The 17,438-nt window shown below is 37.2% G+C and overlaps 3 protein-coding genes across 4 annotated transcripts; 1 reads left to right on the top strand and 2 right to left on the bottom strand.

The window, feature by feature from the left end:
• Positions 1 to 255: 255 nt before the first annotated feature.
• Positions 256 to 3,701, bottom strand: tmem231 (transmembrane protein 231). Its single transcript, XM_079449851.1, has 8 exons — positions 3,106 to 3,701; positions 2,864 to 3,030; positions 2,551 to 2,679; positions 2,312 to 2,455; positions 2,059 to 2,140; positions 1,585 to 1,690; positions 622 to 736; positions 256 to 440 (listed from the first exon to the last, which is right to left on the bottom strand). The coding sequence occupies exons 1-8, from the start codon at positions 3,242 to 3,244 to the stop codon at positions 294 to 296; spliced, it is 1,029 nt and encodes a 342-aa protein (XP_079305977.1). The 5' UTR covers positions 3,245 to 3,701; the 3' UTR covers positions 256 to 293.
• A 9-nt stretch (positions 3,702 to 3,710) lies between these two features.
• On the top strand, positions 3,711 to 8,834 carry gabarapl2 (GABA(A) receptor-associated protein like 2). The gene is made up of 4 exons (XM_079449852.1): positions 3,711 to 3,901; positions 4,376 to 4,431; positions 6,275 to 6,447; positions 7,921 to 8,834. The coding sequence occupies exons 1-4, from the start codon at positions 3,868 to 3,870 to the stop codon at positions 8,009 to 8,011; spliced, it is 354 nt and encodes a 117-aa protein (XP_079305978.1). The 5' UTR covers positions 3,711 to 3,867; the 3' UTR covers positions 8,012 to 8,834.
• Positions 8,835 to 8,837: 3 nt separating this feature from the next.
• adat1 (adenosine deaminase tRNA specific 1) lies at positions 8,838 to 17,005 on the bottom strand. 2 transcript variants are annotated; one of them, XM_079449848.1, is made up of 9 exons: positions 16,734 to 17,005; positions 16,458 to 16,526; positions 16,320 to 16,374; positions 15,929 to 16,059; positions 15,232 to 15,760; positions 11,935 to 12,080; positions 11,424 to 11,523; positions 11,245 to 11,331; positions 8,838 to 9,631 (listed from the first exon to the last, which is right to left on the bottom strand). In XM_079449848.1, exons 1-9 carry the CDS (start codon positions 16,882 to 16,884, stop codon positions 9,499 to 9,501), a joined length of 1,401 nt encoding a protein of 466 aa, XP_079305974.1. In that variant the 5' UTR covers positions 16,885 to 17,005; the 3' UTR covers positions 8,838 to 9,498. The 2 variants fall into 2 exon arrangements, with proteins under 2 accessions (XP_079305974.1, XP_079305975.1); XM_079449849.1 differs by having other exon boundaries at positions 8,890 to 9,631; positions 15,998 to 16,059; positions 16,734 to 17,002.
• Positions 17,006 to 17,438: the final 433 nt, after the last annotated feature.

Below are 17,438 nucleotides of genomic sequence, written 5' to 3'. Positions count from 1 at the left end.
ATCCGTTAAATATTTGGTTTGATAGCATCCATATATATTGCTTGGTTCTGATACATAGACAGAGTTTGTTAAATAACTTGCTCCAATATAGGCTTCAAACCAAGTATGCAATAACTTAATGTCATAATGTTAGTAGAAGCACATTTTTCTTTAGCAGGAGATTGTCTAACAGTATTCATAGTACTTATTACTCATCTGCTGGTTAGTCAATAATGCAAAATGTCCTCTGAATTGTATACTGATAAGACAAAAATGTCCTGCGAACTGTTCAATATATTTGTGGGTTTTCAAAATCAAACAGAAACAGCATGCATACTTATGATGTAAAATAACAACCAAAAGACATTAATACAGTAGTTCAAGTAACATTTGGCTTGAGCTTGAAGAACTTGAAACCCCCCAAAAAGCTGAGTTTCTACAAACATCCTGGTGGGAGTCTCCTGTAAATGTAAATAAAATGGAGAAACGTATGCACATAGCTAAAAAAATAAAACATATTCAAAGTCCTCATACTGTAAAGTTATTTTCCAAATGACAATCACAAAAAAAAACAAATGAACAACTCTGGTCTGATCAAATGTTGTGCTGTTTAAATGGTAGTACTTTAGTGGTTGGTATGACCTGATTCTGAAAAACAAAGGTTTGAATGTGCTGGAAAATCCAGAGAAAGATGAGCAGTACACTGACGTACTGAATCCAAGCGAACTTCACTGTTTCCCAAAAGCCTGGACGATAAGTAGAGGGAACGGTCAAGGAAATGAAACATTATAAGATAAAAAGAAACATAAGTCTAGGAATGCAGAACTCAGGAAATCTTCAGGTCAAAGACATTTGCTTCAAAATTCATTTACAACTGATCTGTGGATCTAATGTGCAGTATATTTGTAATGTTCTTCTTTAACAGTTAAACTTATCAAGAGAAAATTAAAAATACAATATCTATGTGTATATAACATTATTAACATTTACGCATTTGGCAGATGCTTTTATCCAAAGCGACTTACATTGCATTTTCCTACACATTTCCTACACAGTATGTGCAATCCCCTGGGATCGAACCCATGACCTTGGCGTTGTTATCGTCGTGCTCTAACCACTAAGCTACAGGAAAGATATACATTTTGTATTTTTGTCCAGTTGTCAAATGATGACATTTTCTTCTCTTTGAGCCAAAAAATGCTGGGATCAGTATAGTCCAGTTTATTTTATCAAAGGTATCCCGATCTTACTTAAAAGCTTTAAACAACACAAATTCTCAATCCATTTTCTGCTTTTGAACAAGCCATTTTAAAGATTTGATCCAATCCGATAGCCGCAATCCAATAGGATTACTTTTGAACATCAAGATTACTGATATCAGTAAACAATATCTGCAATCAAAAACCTTAGACCAAATAACCATTTAAAGCAGTACAGGACCTTGTTGAAAAAGGAAAGTGTTGCATTCAAACTCCCTCTGGGTAAATACGTTCTGTGAAACAGCATGTTTGACACTAACAAATATGATAAGACTGTCGCCGTTTAAATACACAAAATAAATACACTTAGACCAACATACACAGAGATACGGCATGTAAAGGATATCTGATTGTGTCTACTGGGTAGTTTATCTGTGTTCTTATCTGGAATGGAGTATTTGCCGCTGTGCCAACTGTCCATACTGGAACAGCACTGGAAAGTTGAGTAGTCACTGTGTGAAAACAAGATGGTAGGAGACAGAATTCAATGAATTCCATCAGTAAAAAACACAATCAGAAACCTGTGATGTATAAACTATCCTACTGTACAAGTTCGCTCAAAATGCAACTTTTTGAAATATGAAATAAATATGGCTCCTTTAAGAACAAATAAATTCAAACTGAAAAACTTGGATATTACACTGAAATAAGCAAACAATTTAAAAGGTTCCAGAATATAGAAACTCCCCTCTTCAGCAGAGGCATTGAGAAATATATTGTAGATAACCTTATACATCTGCAAATGTTGTTTATAATTATATTTTCTGGCTGTTTATGAGTAACATTTAGTTTTTTCTCAGAAAAGGGTTCATAATCTTACAGTTTCTCTTCTGATAGAGTCCAATAATGTTGGCCAGGTCATATGAACTTGCAAATGGACTGGATGCATCAATCACTGATACCTAGTAATGCAAGAGAGGGAGCAAATAAAATTTGCATGTTATGAACAACATGTTATCTACAAGCTACCAGGTGCAGTTGATATTTGGATAATATTCATTCATTCAACTGCAATACTTTAATGCAATTTAAATGCTTCAGCTTTGTATTTCTTGTTGTACATAGACACCCACGTTGTAGACAACATGTAGCCCTCGGTGAGGAAGGGGAGTTCGCTGGTAAAGCCTTAGATCTGCACTGATGAACAGCTGAGAACCTGGCACAGATGAGGAATGCTGAACAAATGCAAGGGTCTGCATCGCAACGGTAGACATCCTCTAAATAGATAGATACATGGATAGACAGACAGATGCATAGATTGCAAAACACAGGCAGGCAAATTGTTGTATATATGAATGCACGGGATACACACAAACAGCTGATATGAGAATGTGAGCAGCAACTGGATGTTAAATATCTGCTCTTCTGGTTTAAGTGGGATGCTAATCTGGAGATTAAGAAGATCTGATTTGCCATCCTGGTTTATGTCCTCCTCCTGAACCTGGAGCAACAAACAAGACATGCATAAATGTACATGTTTGCACACATTCCCCTGGGAATTAAACCCAAAACCTTGGTCATACTCTTCCAGTTAAGCTACAAGAACACCAACTGCTTCCATATCGTAACTATTAAATCTACTTTGAGAAAGAGGTTAGGATGTAATCCAACAGTTCAGCACTCACAGATACGGACGGTATCCGCAAATTATCTCCAACTAGTCGATTAAAGTTAGGAAATGTGCTCCATGCCACATAATTCCCTGCTGTGTTTGTTGCTCCTATCAGGATCATGTCATACTGGAACTGAACGACGGGCTGCTCTTCATATGTGCTTATTTTCAGCCAGAAGCCTGGTAACACAAAACACTTTATTTGAACACAACTTTAGCAATGGGAAAAATGTGCCCAGGGGGAATGTTCCTTACCTTGACTTCTGTAAGCCACGAGAAGAGGTGAAGTGTACGTGAGGCATACAACGACCACCACAAACAGCGTTGCTCTCGTGCAAATATTTGTTTTGTATCTTATTAAAGCGGGGTGAGAGTAAGCCTCGTAAAAAGCCATTATTAATACTTTTACAATAAATACAATACCCCATTCACGTCACGTGGCTGCTGCCCATGCGAATGCATTGATAAATATACACGAACAGCAAGCAAAAAAGACGAAAAGTTAATAACCCTTAACCGAACTGAATGAATAAAGAAATTATTATATTACTTCTGTAAAGAGCCAAATATTAATGACTTGATTAGTACACAAACCGCACGAACGATACAGCTTCCGTGACGAAGCGTCATATGTTTACCATAGCAACTGCGCGAATCTCGGCCTTGTGCGGGGCACGCACATGATCATTATTAGGAAATAAAGAATTGTAACCAGTCTTCAAATAACACGACAAAAAAGACCATTACATTTAAAAGCGTGTCCGTGAAACTCGTACAGCTAAATCAAGAAATATGTACGCGAAATCGAGCGAGACACCCCTCGGTTCGATCAGATGGTACGACCCTGCTGTGACGTCACCACTGGAGAGGGTGGTTTGCTCCCAGGGTGACGTCATTACGTCTGGTTTGGAGACGAACGTTGCTGCATTTGTTGACGTTTTAGTTTCAAGGTTTATTCGCCTTTCGTCTTGATATATTTCTCTGTCAGGTCGCTCGTCGAACAAGACACCCGCAAACATGAAGTGGATGTTTAAAGAGGATCATTCGTTGGGTAATTTATCGGAAATGTCGCGATGATATTAAAATGGCCTATCCGATTTTTTGTTGTTGTTGTTATTGTTGCTCTATTATTGTTCTCTATCGTGCTTTGCTCGTTTGATCTACAAATGTCTCTCGAAGACTTTTATTTATTTGGTTATGTCAGGCCTTTATCAAAGGGATATTAGTAACAACAATACATGGAGCTCTTACTGTGTGGGACAGTGTGTCTCTTGTTTTGCTTTCATTTTAGCCTGTCGTTAATTTCCCAGCAATACAGATGTATTGCTTCATGTGGTATAAATAGTGAGACGTCTAATGCCTAAAAGATACAGAAGTGTCAAATTATGAAAATACGCCTTGTTCATATACTCCTGATAATTGTAACCAAACAAAATGCAGGTTTAAGCATGAATTAATATTCATGATGTGAACAGAGCTATTCTGAGCTCGCATGTAGACTGATGGATGTTTTTTCTGCTTTCAGAGCACAGGTGTGTGGAGTCTGCCAAAATCAGGAACAAATACCCAGACAGAGTTCCTGTGAGTATCAATAAACAATTCAATAATTACAACACGTAGGGCTTGTTTTCACGAGTACTCAATCAAATATTTTTCAAGTAGTTGGTAATGGCAGTTTACAGTGACAAAACACTAAAAGCTTCTGCAACAGATACACCAGGACTTCAGTTATAAACAGGTCAGCATTGCAAATGAAATGATTAACCAGCTTTACTCATTTCAATACTGTAACAAAGCATTTTCACAAAGAATTATGCCTCCGGTAAATCTTACAGATTTATACAGTACAAGACAATCTTGATCCTTCTTCAGACTTGATACCTACAAAAACGGTGTCTCTTGAGATTTCGCAGTGGGTGAGGGTAAAGAAATAAAAAATCCTGCTGTCACAGTCCCAGCTGGCTAGGTCAAAAAAGATTTACATGACTAAGATTTATTAGTACTTTTGATCACTTTTGATCAGATTACATCCGGTCATGTTACTTAGGACATGAGGACACTTGGTGATATTGTTAATGTATATTAAGAGCGGATAAGTGTGCAGCTGCTGCAAAACGATCTGAAATAAATTACGTTTGTTTAACGCAAAGAATTGTGAGATAGCGTCTTGGGCATACAGCAAACATAAAATTCATTCAGAGCAATTTTTGAAGGGGATACAAATAATACAGCCAAAAATATGTACTTGTAAGGACACAGAGGAAAGGCTTTATATATATATACTATATATACATAGGTTTTCATTATATACTATAGTTATTTTAATATGAGTGTTCACCAAGTGGTATATAATATATTATTATTATTATTGAATTATTTAGCATACTCCACATGACACAAATCTATGATTATTTTGGCCATTATTGAGATCCCCACGATAACTCATTAACCTTGAAACAACAAAGAAAATAAAGAAAACGTGGCTTTAAAACTCTGAACTGAAAAATAAATGTGAAGAAATAGCACTGCTGAACCCCTGTAAAGGAAAGGGTGCACTGTGGATGTATACTACAAGAAAAGAGAGGATCCTTGCAAAATGGAATGCGGCACAATAATTGTTTACCTCCATTATTTTGTTTTTGTAATTGATGAAGGCTAAAATTGACGATTACACTTAAATTTCTATGAATTGAACAGCCCTACTCCACAAAGTATTTTCGTCTGGGACAGAGGACGTCTCTTACTTAGATATTCAACTGTAGCAAGCCCACTGATCTGCCACTTAACAACAAATTGAGCAAAACCCTAGATCTACAATATTAGCCTACTATCAATTCACACAAAGGCTTATAGCCGTGTATGTTGTGGTGGGTGTGACTTACAATGCAACACGCTACACTATTATTATATAATTTACAAGGCACAGCATGGTTTTTAATGATTCTTTTTGGGGGTACTACCCTCAGATGGGTTGGGCGACCCCCCTTGTGGTTAATTGTAACAGCAAAGGATACCCCTCATCCATCCCCAAGTAGTAGAATCATGTGTCAAAATGTTGATTGATTTATGACCTTCCTGTCAAAGGTCTGTCAACATGTTACTCAAATGGTTCTTTTATGGCCTGTCAATCTTAATGACATATATGTTTTATGAAGGGAGGCCATAGGATCCCCAACATCCATAAAACATAAATGTCATTAAGATTGACAGGCCATAAAAGAACCATTTGAGTGACAGGTTGACAGACCTTTGACAGGATGGTCATAAATCAATCAACATTTTGACACTTATTATATGATTCTACTACATCCCCAAACTTCTGTGAAAGAAGGTCATATTCAGGGGGTGTCCAACTTAGGTTTCTGAAATGAGACAGCCTTGATGATGCATGCGACCTTCCATTGATTTTTGCTCTGTTTATTAGGTTATCGTAGAGAAAGTATCTGGGTCACAGATTGTGGACATTGACAAGCGGAAGTATCTGGTCCCGTCTGACATCACAGTGGCCCAGTTTATGTGGATCATCAGAAAGCGGATCCAACTGCCTTCTGAAAAAGCTATATTCCTCTTCGTTGACAAAACTGTTCCTCAGTCTAGGTAACATCACTTTTTGCTTTTCTTTAAAGAGCGAATAAGTGTGCAGCTGCTGCAAGTTTTTTTTCCAAATAAATTACGTTTGTTTAACGCAAAGAATTGTGGGATATCGACATGTTTATTCAAATAATACAGCCAAAAATATACTTGTACAGAGACTAGGTTACATACTTTAGGTTTTTATTATGTACTATAGTTATTTTAATTTGAGGGTTCACAAAGTGGTCATATTATAATTATTGAATTATTTAGCATACTGCACATAAAAGGTGCCTAAGTGATGCAACTGTATGGCATCCAACATATAGTATATTGTGTGAGATATACAAAAAATAACAAACAGCAGTTTGAGAGTAAGGGATTAAGGGTAACTGAAAGAGCAGAGAGAATATAAAAAAATGCGCGTGTATAAATATAAATGTAGGAACACATCAGTATGAAAAACCTGCATGTTTCTCATGGTGGTTTTGTTCATAAACTAGATGTCAATGGGGTCTAATGTGTATTTGTTACCAGCAGTATTTAAATTAATCTCCTTTTTTTGTTCTGCAGAAGATGAAAGGTTTAAAATTACATGAGGGTTAGAAAATAATGAAAGAATCTTACTTTCCGTATGCACTATATTAAGACCAGATTTCCAGGAAATGAAAAAGAACAATGGCACATTTTCTTGTGATCCCTGCTGAGCAGTTCCAGCTAAAGGAATTCTCTTGTACGTCAAAAGTTACACATTATACCCCAATATTTATTATTGTTCATGTTAATTGCTGCTCGTGTACAAAACGGCCACTGGCTTTGCACCATAATATTTCCACTTCCTCTTGCATACCCAAACCTCATCCGGAACGCTGCTTTCAGTGAATGAGCATTGACTCATGAACGCACCCTCACAAGGTTTCCCTATGAAAGAGAGGCCAACTGCAGTATTGTCGACGCAATAAATCACACCCAACATCCTATTTAAATCCTAAATAATCTCCTTTCCTCATCCACCAGCCATCTCAAACAGACTCAATAGATGGTTTTAATGCATAAGATCACAGTAGAGATCACATGCGTATGTCGTTTCTGTTTTATTTCCTTTCACACAAGCTTCAAAATTCACTTGAGGACTTTGCCAAACACCTATTTTTCAATACAAACTACTAAATTGGCTTGGCCGGACATCCCATTTAATGACACAAAATCCCTTTTTTAGGTTGGCAAAGGAGGACAATTCCAATATCTGCAATGAAGTAATTTCAAGTATTTTTGAAGTAGGCTTATAAACTTGAAAAACACTCCTGATATTATATGAATTCTTAAACTTATGTTAAAGATTTAAGGAAGTAGGAATACATGAGAGGCAAAATTTACAGATATAAGATATTAAATAAGAAAACAATTTTGTACGTATGTGGGCTGCTTTGATGTAGTGATTTAAAACGACTTTGTTTTTCAGATAAGATGTAATTTTGTTCTACGTCATTGTTTCAGTCTGACTATGGGACAGCTATATGAGAAAGAGAAAGATGAGGACGGCTTTTTGTATGTGGCCTACAGCGGAGAGAACACATTTGGATATTAGGATCGCTGCATCATCCCTGCACCCTGTTTCTTTTGGACTGGCTTCATTGTTCCGAAGACTCATCTGTGAAATAATCACACAGCAGATGTGTTAGTACCCATAGTTTCACTTGTTATATTGTGCTTTGAAACATTAGCTCTATCTTTATTTTATTTTTGGTGAATGGTGTTACAGTATTATTTCAGACACCTAATAATGTTGAAACTGGGACTATATAGTAACTTTTAATTTATCTGTATTTTTCTTCTGTAAATTATAAATATTTAAGATAAATGAAAGGTAAGGTAGCTGGATGACCTAACCAATAAAAACCCCCAAAGAAACTCAGCTGTTGAGAAGTTTTATAACACACCAACTTAAAGGTCCAGTGTATGAAATTTAGCTACATCTAGTGGTGAGATTGCAACGAATGGCAACCAATAGCACACTCCACCCCTCCATTCCAATGCATTATGGAGGCTAACACAGCACTAAGATGTCATACATACAAAGTTGTGTGTTATATTGCATTTCTGTCAGTAGGTCCTCCAAAAAATTACACACAGTATATTTAATCTCTAAACTAGAAAACCAGAAGCAGTTACACTATAGATCATATAGAGATTACAAGAGTTACCTACACAATGAAGTATCCCTTTACACACCCCGTTGATTCACTTTCCTGTAGCTCAGTGGTATGAGCATTGCTTTAACAACGCAAGATTGTGGGTTCGATCCCAGGGGATTGCAGATACCTATGTAAAATGTATAGGATAATGCTATGTAAGTCGCTTTGGATAAAAGCGTCTGCCAAATGCCTAAATGTAAATGTAATGAATAGAAGAATGAATGACCCTGGTGTTTATATTACTTGTGTAGATAAAAGAAGACACATCACAGATGTTAAAGTACATTTACACATCATATGATTTCTGAAGACTTAAAGTACAGTACACAAGACACATAGGCACAGATTAACTGCAAATTAATGTGTGAGCGCAATTTTTTTTAAGCGTTGATGGGAGTGGAAACTTCTGTGGATCATTTACTGAGAAGTAGCGAAAATTACTGTAGGGTTTAAGATATGCTTTTAATGTCCATAAAATACTCTAGTCCTATACATTTTGCATTTAAAATGGATATTCCTACAAATGCATATATGCAGTAAGGTCAGCTGAAAAAATTTGTTCATGCATGTTCAGTGCGATTTTTTTCACTGCGTGTAGTTTTATACGCCAAAAGTTCTCAGAATCTGCTTTTGTGGTCTTTTAGTTACTTTCAACATAAAATTGGTACATTTTAGACAAAAAATACAGACAAAAATCATTTTTCTTTCGCAAGAACTTATATGGATACAGAGCGACATGAGGACAAGTAAATATAGTATTTAAATAGAAAAATAAAAGATTCAAAAAGTCACAATATCACATGCTCTATGAAAATAATAAAAAATATACAATTTTACACTATGTACTAATGCTGGACATCAAAGAAGGTTTTTGTGGTTGTTAATGAAAGAGCAGAAGTTCTCGCGGGCTGAGACGCCACAGCGGGAAGGCCTGAAGCTGCAGCTGTGTCCAGGCCTGCTGGTATGGCCCTGCAGCTTGCTTGTAGTCCCAGTATGTTCTCAACTCTTTTCCACTGCAAGCGAGAGCAAAGAAACATATCCATCAGACAAAACACATACACAAACAACACCTGCACACTTGAAGGGGGGCTGTGAGAGCCAGATGTCAACATGACAAAAGACATGTTTGTTTCTCAAAGGCCAAAAACATGTCTTTATAATAAATGCTTGCCACTGCAATATGTATTTTGAACATTCTGTCATTAACTTACCCTCACTGTTATTCTATACTTGTTATTGTTTCAGTAATTTTTCACGTCTTTTTTCTTTACAAAGTCAAACATTTACTGTATAAAATGAAAAATGCTTGAAGATATCGCGTTCTTGTGAATCACTGAACTAATATTTAGTTGTATAGCCAAGGTTTCTGAGAACTGCTTCACATCTGTGACCAACTTCTGTCACCTGTGAACAGGTATTCCAGCCCAGGACGATTGCACTATAGACCACAATTCCTCTGCATTTCTTGGTTTCGCCTCAGAAACAGCATTTTTGATGTCACCCCACAAGTCTTCTATTGGATTAAGGTCTGGAGATTGTCGTTGTCTTGTTGAATCACCCATTTCAAGGGCATTTACTTTTTGGCATAATAAAAAGGCCCAATAGCATAGTATTAGAAACATTCCCATATCATGATGCTTGCGCCACCATTCTTCACTGTCTTCACAGTTCACTGTGGCTGAATTCAGTGTTTGGGGATCGTCTGACAAACTGTCTGCGACCCCTAGACTCAAAAAGAACACTCTTGCTTTCATCAGTCCACAAAATATTGCGCCATTTCTCTTTAGGCCAGTCAATGTGTTCTTCGGCTAATTGTAACCTCTTCAGCACATGTTGTTTTTTCAATAATGGGACTTTGAGGGGGCTTCTTGCTGATAGCTTGGCTTCACATAGGCGTCTTGAAATTGTTGCAGTACTCACAGGTAACATTGGTCTTTGCCATTTTGGACATTCTTCCATTCATTCGATTGGTACTTTTCAATTTTCTTTCACGTCTTTCTGGTTTTGGTTGACATTTTTAAGCATCTGATATCATTTTAGCTGAGCACCCAAGCCTATCGTTTTCTGCTCTTCTTTATATGTTGTTGCCTCTCTAATAATTTTTTTAATCAAATTACGCTGTTCATCTGAACAATGTCCGAAACGACCCATTTTACCTAGTTTTCAGAAAGAAATGAACAGTACAACATTTGTTGTCTTCGTCCTTAAATATATATATATATATATATATATATATATATATTAAAGGAAAAGTTCACCCAAAAGATTATTCCAAACGGCGTCTTGTTTTGCCTTCTCAAAAGGGCAGTAAATCGCTTTCCATGTGCATTTCATTGTACACTTCATTCTCCTTCACAACTCCTTCCAGGTGGAACATTCTTCCGAACTCAGTCCGGTCAAGCACATCGCTCACAACCTTCAAAAAACTACTTAAAACACATCTCTTCTGTGAATACTTGACTTTGAAACAGGTTTTGTTCTGGCTTTTGTGGAAACTAGAAACCTGGTACTTCCAGGGGATTGCACGTAGTCAAAAACAAATGTACAGTACAATGCAATGCAAGTCGCTTTGAATAAAAGCGTCTGCCAAATGCGTAAATGTATCATTATTAATTAAAGCACTAACCAGAGGGACTCTGGAAGTTGAGTTTGATCGGTTACTGCCACCAGTTTCAGGAAGGAATGGAAAAGTTCCACCTTACTGATCAAAGATCTACAGATGGAATAAATAACAGCTGGTTATTAAGGAATGTTTTGAGGTGACAGTTTGTCGTTCTGCAACATTAAACAGGATTAAAATCCCACCTGGCTTTTGGTGTGCCCAAAACTTTTTTAGTCACTCCCTGTTTGTAGCCATTGGCAGTGACATCTAGAGACTGTTGGGATACGGCACACCAGCTGATAGCTACAAGTACATGAATAGTTCTGTTCATTCGGGTTGCAGGACAACACAGCATTGACTTTTATAAAAAACATACTGTACCTTATCTGAAAAGATACTCAATTAAACTGCTCATTTAGTTAAATACAAATCATGATGCACCTTTCATTGAGACAAATGCTGATATCCTATTGACACCATCAGCAACATTTTAAATGTGTCAAATTTGTAAGCTTTAATTTAAACAGTCTGCAATGATCCATAACGTATGCCTCTCCCAGACAAAATTTCTTGTTACTTTATGTACTTATCTGTAAATGATTTACAGTCTGTATTTGATGCAGCTCAATGACATACTTGTAGAAATGTGAAGAGCAATGGACTAACAAATAAAAGCAGCTTTTATTATAAGAACTGTAGAAGACAACACTTTACCTGCTCCACAAGGCGTTATTTTGCCTTGTGCGTGTGCATGTTGGACCTCGGTATGTGTGTGGTTATAAGTAAACTCCAGACAAGACTGCAGGAGCTTTGGAGGATGTACGGAAAAACCAGACTGAAGACCTGTCACATGAGCACATCTGAAAAATATTTAATGACGGCTTTAATGGAGCAGTAATGTGACATACCAGTCCAAATGTCAAGCAATACAAATGTTTGCTCATATAACAATGACTTTATTTCAAGTCAGATACTGAGAATGTCACAGGGCATTTCTGGGATCAAATAGGTAAAGGAAAATGAATGAAAAAGATAAAAAAAGAAGGGATGTGTAGTAGGTAAATCAATGTGGGTCCATTCCAAAAACACTGACAGTCTTCCTTAGAGACCAAATCTTGAAGTTTTAAAGTCACATACAGTAAGCAGTGTTTCGACTATCAACCCAATAGCGAATAGTACTAGTGTGCATCCCTTCCGGGACTTGAAGGTGCTTCAGGTTTGCTTACTCTGGGCCAACACGGAGTGTTTTTGGCCTACAAAATATCTAGGTCCAATGCGGGCCAGTATGGGCTTGAGGAGTGGTTCAGGTCAAAGGCAAGATGCTTGTTGCTTTAAATTGCAGATTAAACTTAAAATGTAGAATAACCACCACTGGTATAAACTTTGTATGTAAATATATGAATTAAGGAATAATCTGCTATTATCATTGGGGCTATTGGGCAGAAATGAATATTTAAGATTCTTCAAAATGATATTTAAGATTCTTAATAGGCATTCTTTAATGATTATATATGATGTTCACTTTTTGTTTTCTAAGATGCAAATAGGGCTATTCAATCAGTGCTCGAATTGAAGGGGGCCTGGGGGGATCTATGAGTACAAAATAGATTTAAGGAAGACACTCAGATATTTTTGTTCGAGTAAAAATGATAAAGGACATTTGTGATTAAATGTATGCACTGGATATTGTAAATTTCGTAAATTCATTATTTAGAATTAATTTATATTCAGTTTGTTTATGGGCAAGTTGTCATGTCTCTTTAAATTTTCAATGCCCCACCCCACGTCTAAAGACCGCCAAGCGCAGGATATTGTTGACATGACTAAAACATTTAGAATAATAAAGCTACACTCGCAGTCAGGAAGAGGAAGCTTCTACTTTTTTGAGGCGTAATTTTCTCTCTATATACTATATTTATCAACTCAGAATTGACAGAATTAGACAGGCTTTTGTATTCCTGGTGTAAATTATAATTAGCCCTGGTTCTGGGGTGCTAGAGATCTCTATGAAGATGAGTGACAGCTTTTTAGTAATAATAAAGTGAGGGCTTGTTGTGTGGTTTCTGTGCTATATATAATACATTCAGAATGTGATAAAACTTGTTTATCATGATGCATAGACATACAGCCACATACACGCTGCAAAATTTCAGGAATTACATCGGCATATAAATGTGGGTTTCACTCTTGAAATAGCTATGATTGACATATTGATAGCTATAGTTGGTTCCTGAATACAGCAGACTTTTGGACTGAAATGGTTAAATAGTCTGCGGACTGACAGACTCACTCATAATAGTCCCTTGCTGCCACATACTGGACTTACTATGTAAACTGCACTGAAAACCTTGAAAAATCCCGACAACACTAACACATAGACTGAAAGCCGGTATTGTCACAATTTATATTTTTAATATCTAATAAACTAGTTTCTTGCAATTAAACAAGTCTTTTGGAACAAAGATTATTATTAAAAAGTGTCAATCATCCAGTTGTTTTAGGGAAATAATTTTAGGGAAATAATTATTCTGTTCAAAAGTCATTTCTGTTTAACAAGCCTGCATGGATTTGATCCAAAATACAGTAAAAGAAGCCCGTTCTTTTAAGTAAGCCTGTTTCTAATAAATAGTATATAGTTATGCATATTTTGATAAAAGGAACACTTTTATGCGGTAATCGCTCTGTTGATACAGTCTATATGTTTTGGCCTACCGTACCAATTAGATACAACTGTGTGTGGGTCACAATATAAGAGTAGACCAAAACTTTGCCAGAGAGACGTGTTTAAAGTGGATTATTAGAGCAGCGCCACTGTGATTTTGGCTTGCAGTTGGAAGTATGGCTATTGGCTCAGCCCATCGCAGTGAAAGCCCTGGCTCTCACTGGCCCAACAATGGAAAGCAGCTGTAGACTGTCAGGTGGAAGTAAACTATGAGTGTGTCCAGGGCTATTAACTGGTCACAGTATCTGTGAGTATGTTTATCTGCCATTTGACCAAAAAACCTGTTGAAAATGATACTGTCACAGAATAAAATACTGGATATTTGGCTATTGTATGAAAATAGAACATCACAAACACTTCATTCTTAGCATGTATGTAACATCATTATGTTCTTCTGGTATTTCACGCATAGTATGGAGGAATTTCATGATACGTCTTTATGTTTTTGTTCATTATTCCCAATTGCTCTTCATTTTAATGGAGGAATTTCATGATATGTCTTTATGTTTTTGATCATTAGTCACAATGTATTTGCTTTTCATTTTAAACACATTTGAATGAGATTCAGAAAAGCACCCTGCACAGCTGTGTTTTTGATGTCTGGTAGTGATTATGAAATATCTGGGATCTTTTTCTGGCCCTACCCCTACATTATGACCAAATCTGGGCACTTTTTCAGGCCCCAACCTTACAGTATGACCAAATCTGGGCACTTTTTCAGGCCCCAACCCTACAGTATGACCAAATCTGGGCATGTTCCACCCGTTACTATGACTACAATCTACATAGAGCACAGTTTTGCCACTGTTAAAGACGAGAGATGGAGGTGAAGAAGGGGTAAACAGGTCATGATGACCATGACATAAACGTGGTAGATAAGAGAGGGATTGGTTAATAAAATAAGGTGACATCAAGACTAAAACTGTGAAAAATGTTGTAAACCCCTTGCAAGTTTTGTCTCTGTAGCGAGGTAGGCGGGACGAGAGGAGGCCGGTGCGTGAGTGTTAACGAGCGCCAGCTGTACGCGCACAGGTCTCATATCATGAACGACCGGACCGTCAGTGAGAGAGGACCAGGCCTGGATTTTATGTTGTGGTTTGTGTGTGTTTATTTACGTTTGATTTTATTTATTTATTAATTAAAAGTTAGTTTATGTTCGCCGGTTCCCGTCTTCTTCCTTCCCTCTATTGAATCTTGTTACAATCTCTTTGACACCTGGACCTTCTTTGTCTGAGAAATGTTTTGAACTGCAAGATCAACTTTCCACATCAATAGCCAGAGTGTCTTACCGTGTGATCAGGGCTCTCTCCATGGCCTGGTGACTGTATGAACACTTCCCAACAACTACAGCACTGAAATAGATTGGCTTTTGCAGGTAATGAGAAAGCAGGGCACCCTGAAAGCCCAGAACACCCCAGCGGGCCAGTTTATCACTGCAGGAGAGAGAAAGTGTGCCATCTCCCCGGCCTGGCTTCAGACGCAACAGCCCAGTGTTGTGGTAGAGTAGTCCAGGCAGCAGTGGGTCGGTCGGACCATCAGGGACACACTTCGCCCCAGTGCGGTGGAGGTTGTGCTTTAAAATGTCTTCTGATGGACTCTTTTCTTTGTTTTCTGTCGTAGATTCTTGTTCTTCACCGTCCACTGATTTTTCAAAGATCGAATGTCCATCTCTTGTCTTTATTCTAGGATGCTCTTCTAGGTCACTTTCAGCCGGCCGCTTTAAACCTCGCCTTTCTAGCTCTTTATTCTGGGTCTCTTTTACAGACGTACAGGGCTGCACTTCATTGCAATTCATAGGAAAGATGGAGGCATCACCACCTGAGAATACATTATAACACTGACTGACTGTAAATGTTCACTTGTAAGAAAATATCACATCTCACCCCCGAAATATAATCATCTAAATGGCATGAGAAAGGACCATTAAAATGTCTTGCAATGTGACAATAATGGCAAAGAATTTGATAAAGTCGCAGCTAAACTCACAGGGTGTTTGACTGGTGAAAAAAAGGAAAGAAACTTCTGGTTTAACCATCCACTGTCCTTTCTCAGTACCTGGACGGAAAACCGCAGAACTCTGGCCACTTACAGCCCTGTACAGCTGCTCCATGATATATCTGAGGAAAGAAAAATGGCCAATCGAATCAGTGTTATCTATATTTAATACCTCCAGCTGCATTTTGAAACTTTTAAAAATGCACTTGCGCCATCTCGAATATCACATTGAGTACAGGATATGACATCCTTTTGAGGTGTGGGGAAATCCATACACAAACGTAGATGGGTAAACATGTAAATCCATTTAATAGTGTGTGCTAACTTAAGGTTTGTTAAACAGGATTGTGAGACAGGATGTGGAGGAGTGCAGTTTGTTTACCTGACACACCCCCTGCGTGCAATAACTTCAGCATGACTGTCATTCAGAATATCACCTGCACAGAATTTAGGGATTTAAAAATGATCACATTAAAAACTATGAAACTAATAAGTTTTATATTGTATTTTATATATTCACCTTTCACACTCATGACAGACTTGCCGATGCATTTGGTGCCCGTCCCCAAAGACACAATCTGTTTGTGAACTGACAAAATAATGACGTAACGATAATGATAAAAATCTGGTCATTTTCACAATGCTGTACATTTTACATCCTTACGTCATGTATTCTGTATTGTATATTTTATATCATGTATACACTGCATGTTAAAATGTTCAGCTTCTTAAAGATGGAAAGTGGACTGAATTAATTATTTAATGTTTTATGGTATAACAGTTGAAGCATTTGTACCCGTCTTGTGTGCTGGACTGTGAGTCAGTTGAAGCACAGCTGCTAGTAAAGTCCACTCTCTCCCCTCCTCCGGCTTTCCTCTTTTAGGCAGTTTATTAAAATGATCATAACACAGACTGGCTATCTCATCGGCACCCCACATCATCTCCATTTCATTCTATTGAAAACATTTACAACGAGACAGGACATGTGTTTTTGTTGCTCGTGTAATTTGCAGCGGTCTTTTACTTCACCGGACGCAGAAAATTACCATTTTCAAATTAAGAGTCCTCGCGCTTACGACGCTTCACAACTTGTTGAATTCAACGATATTTGTTATTTTTCCTTTTTAAAACGATAACGTTGTTATTGACTCAGCTGTTATTCAAATGTGTTCTTGCCATCTGAGAAAAATAACATGTTTTGCATATGGGCCATGATAAAAGGTGACAGTATGCATTCCAGAAAACAAATTCGATTTAAAAGAAAAAAAAATAGCAACAAATGATTTCCAGATAAAATGTAAGCATCTTTACAACCAATGTTAATGCAAAACCCCCATAAAAAGAAGTAATCTCCCTCAAAATAAAGTAAAGTCAGCTTTATTTATATAGCGCTTTTTACAATTTTCATTGTTACAAAGCAGCTGTACAAGAAAACATTGACTATAAGCAAAACATAAAAGGTTATGCAAGTCGGTAGGTTACATAGTTTTTTCAAACTTTT

This window comes from Barbatula barbatula, assembly GCF_947034865.1.
Source record: "Barbatula barbatula genome assembly, chromosome: 25".
Taxonomy (NCBI): Eukaryota; Metazoa; Chordata; class Actinopteri; order Cypriniformes; family Nemacheilidae; genus Barbatula; species Barbatula barbatula.
The sequence above is the reverse complement of the archived record's forward strand: the minus strand, read 5'-3'. Positions and strand labels throughout refer to the sequence as shown.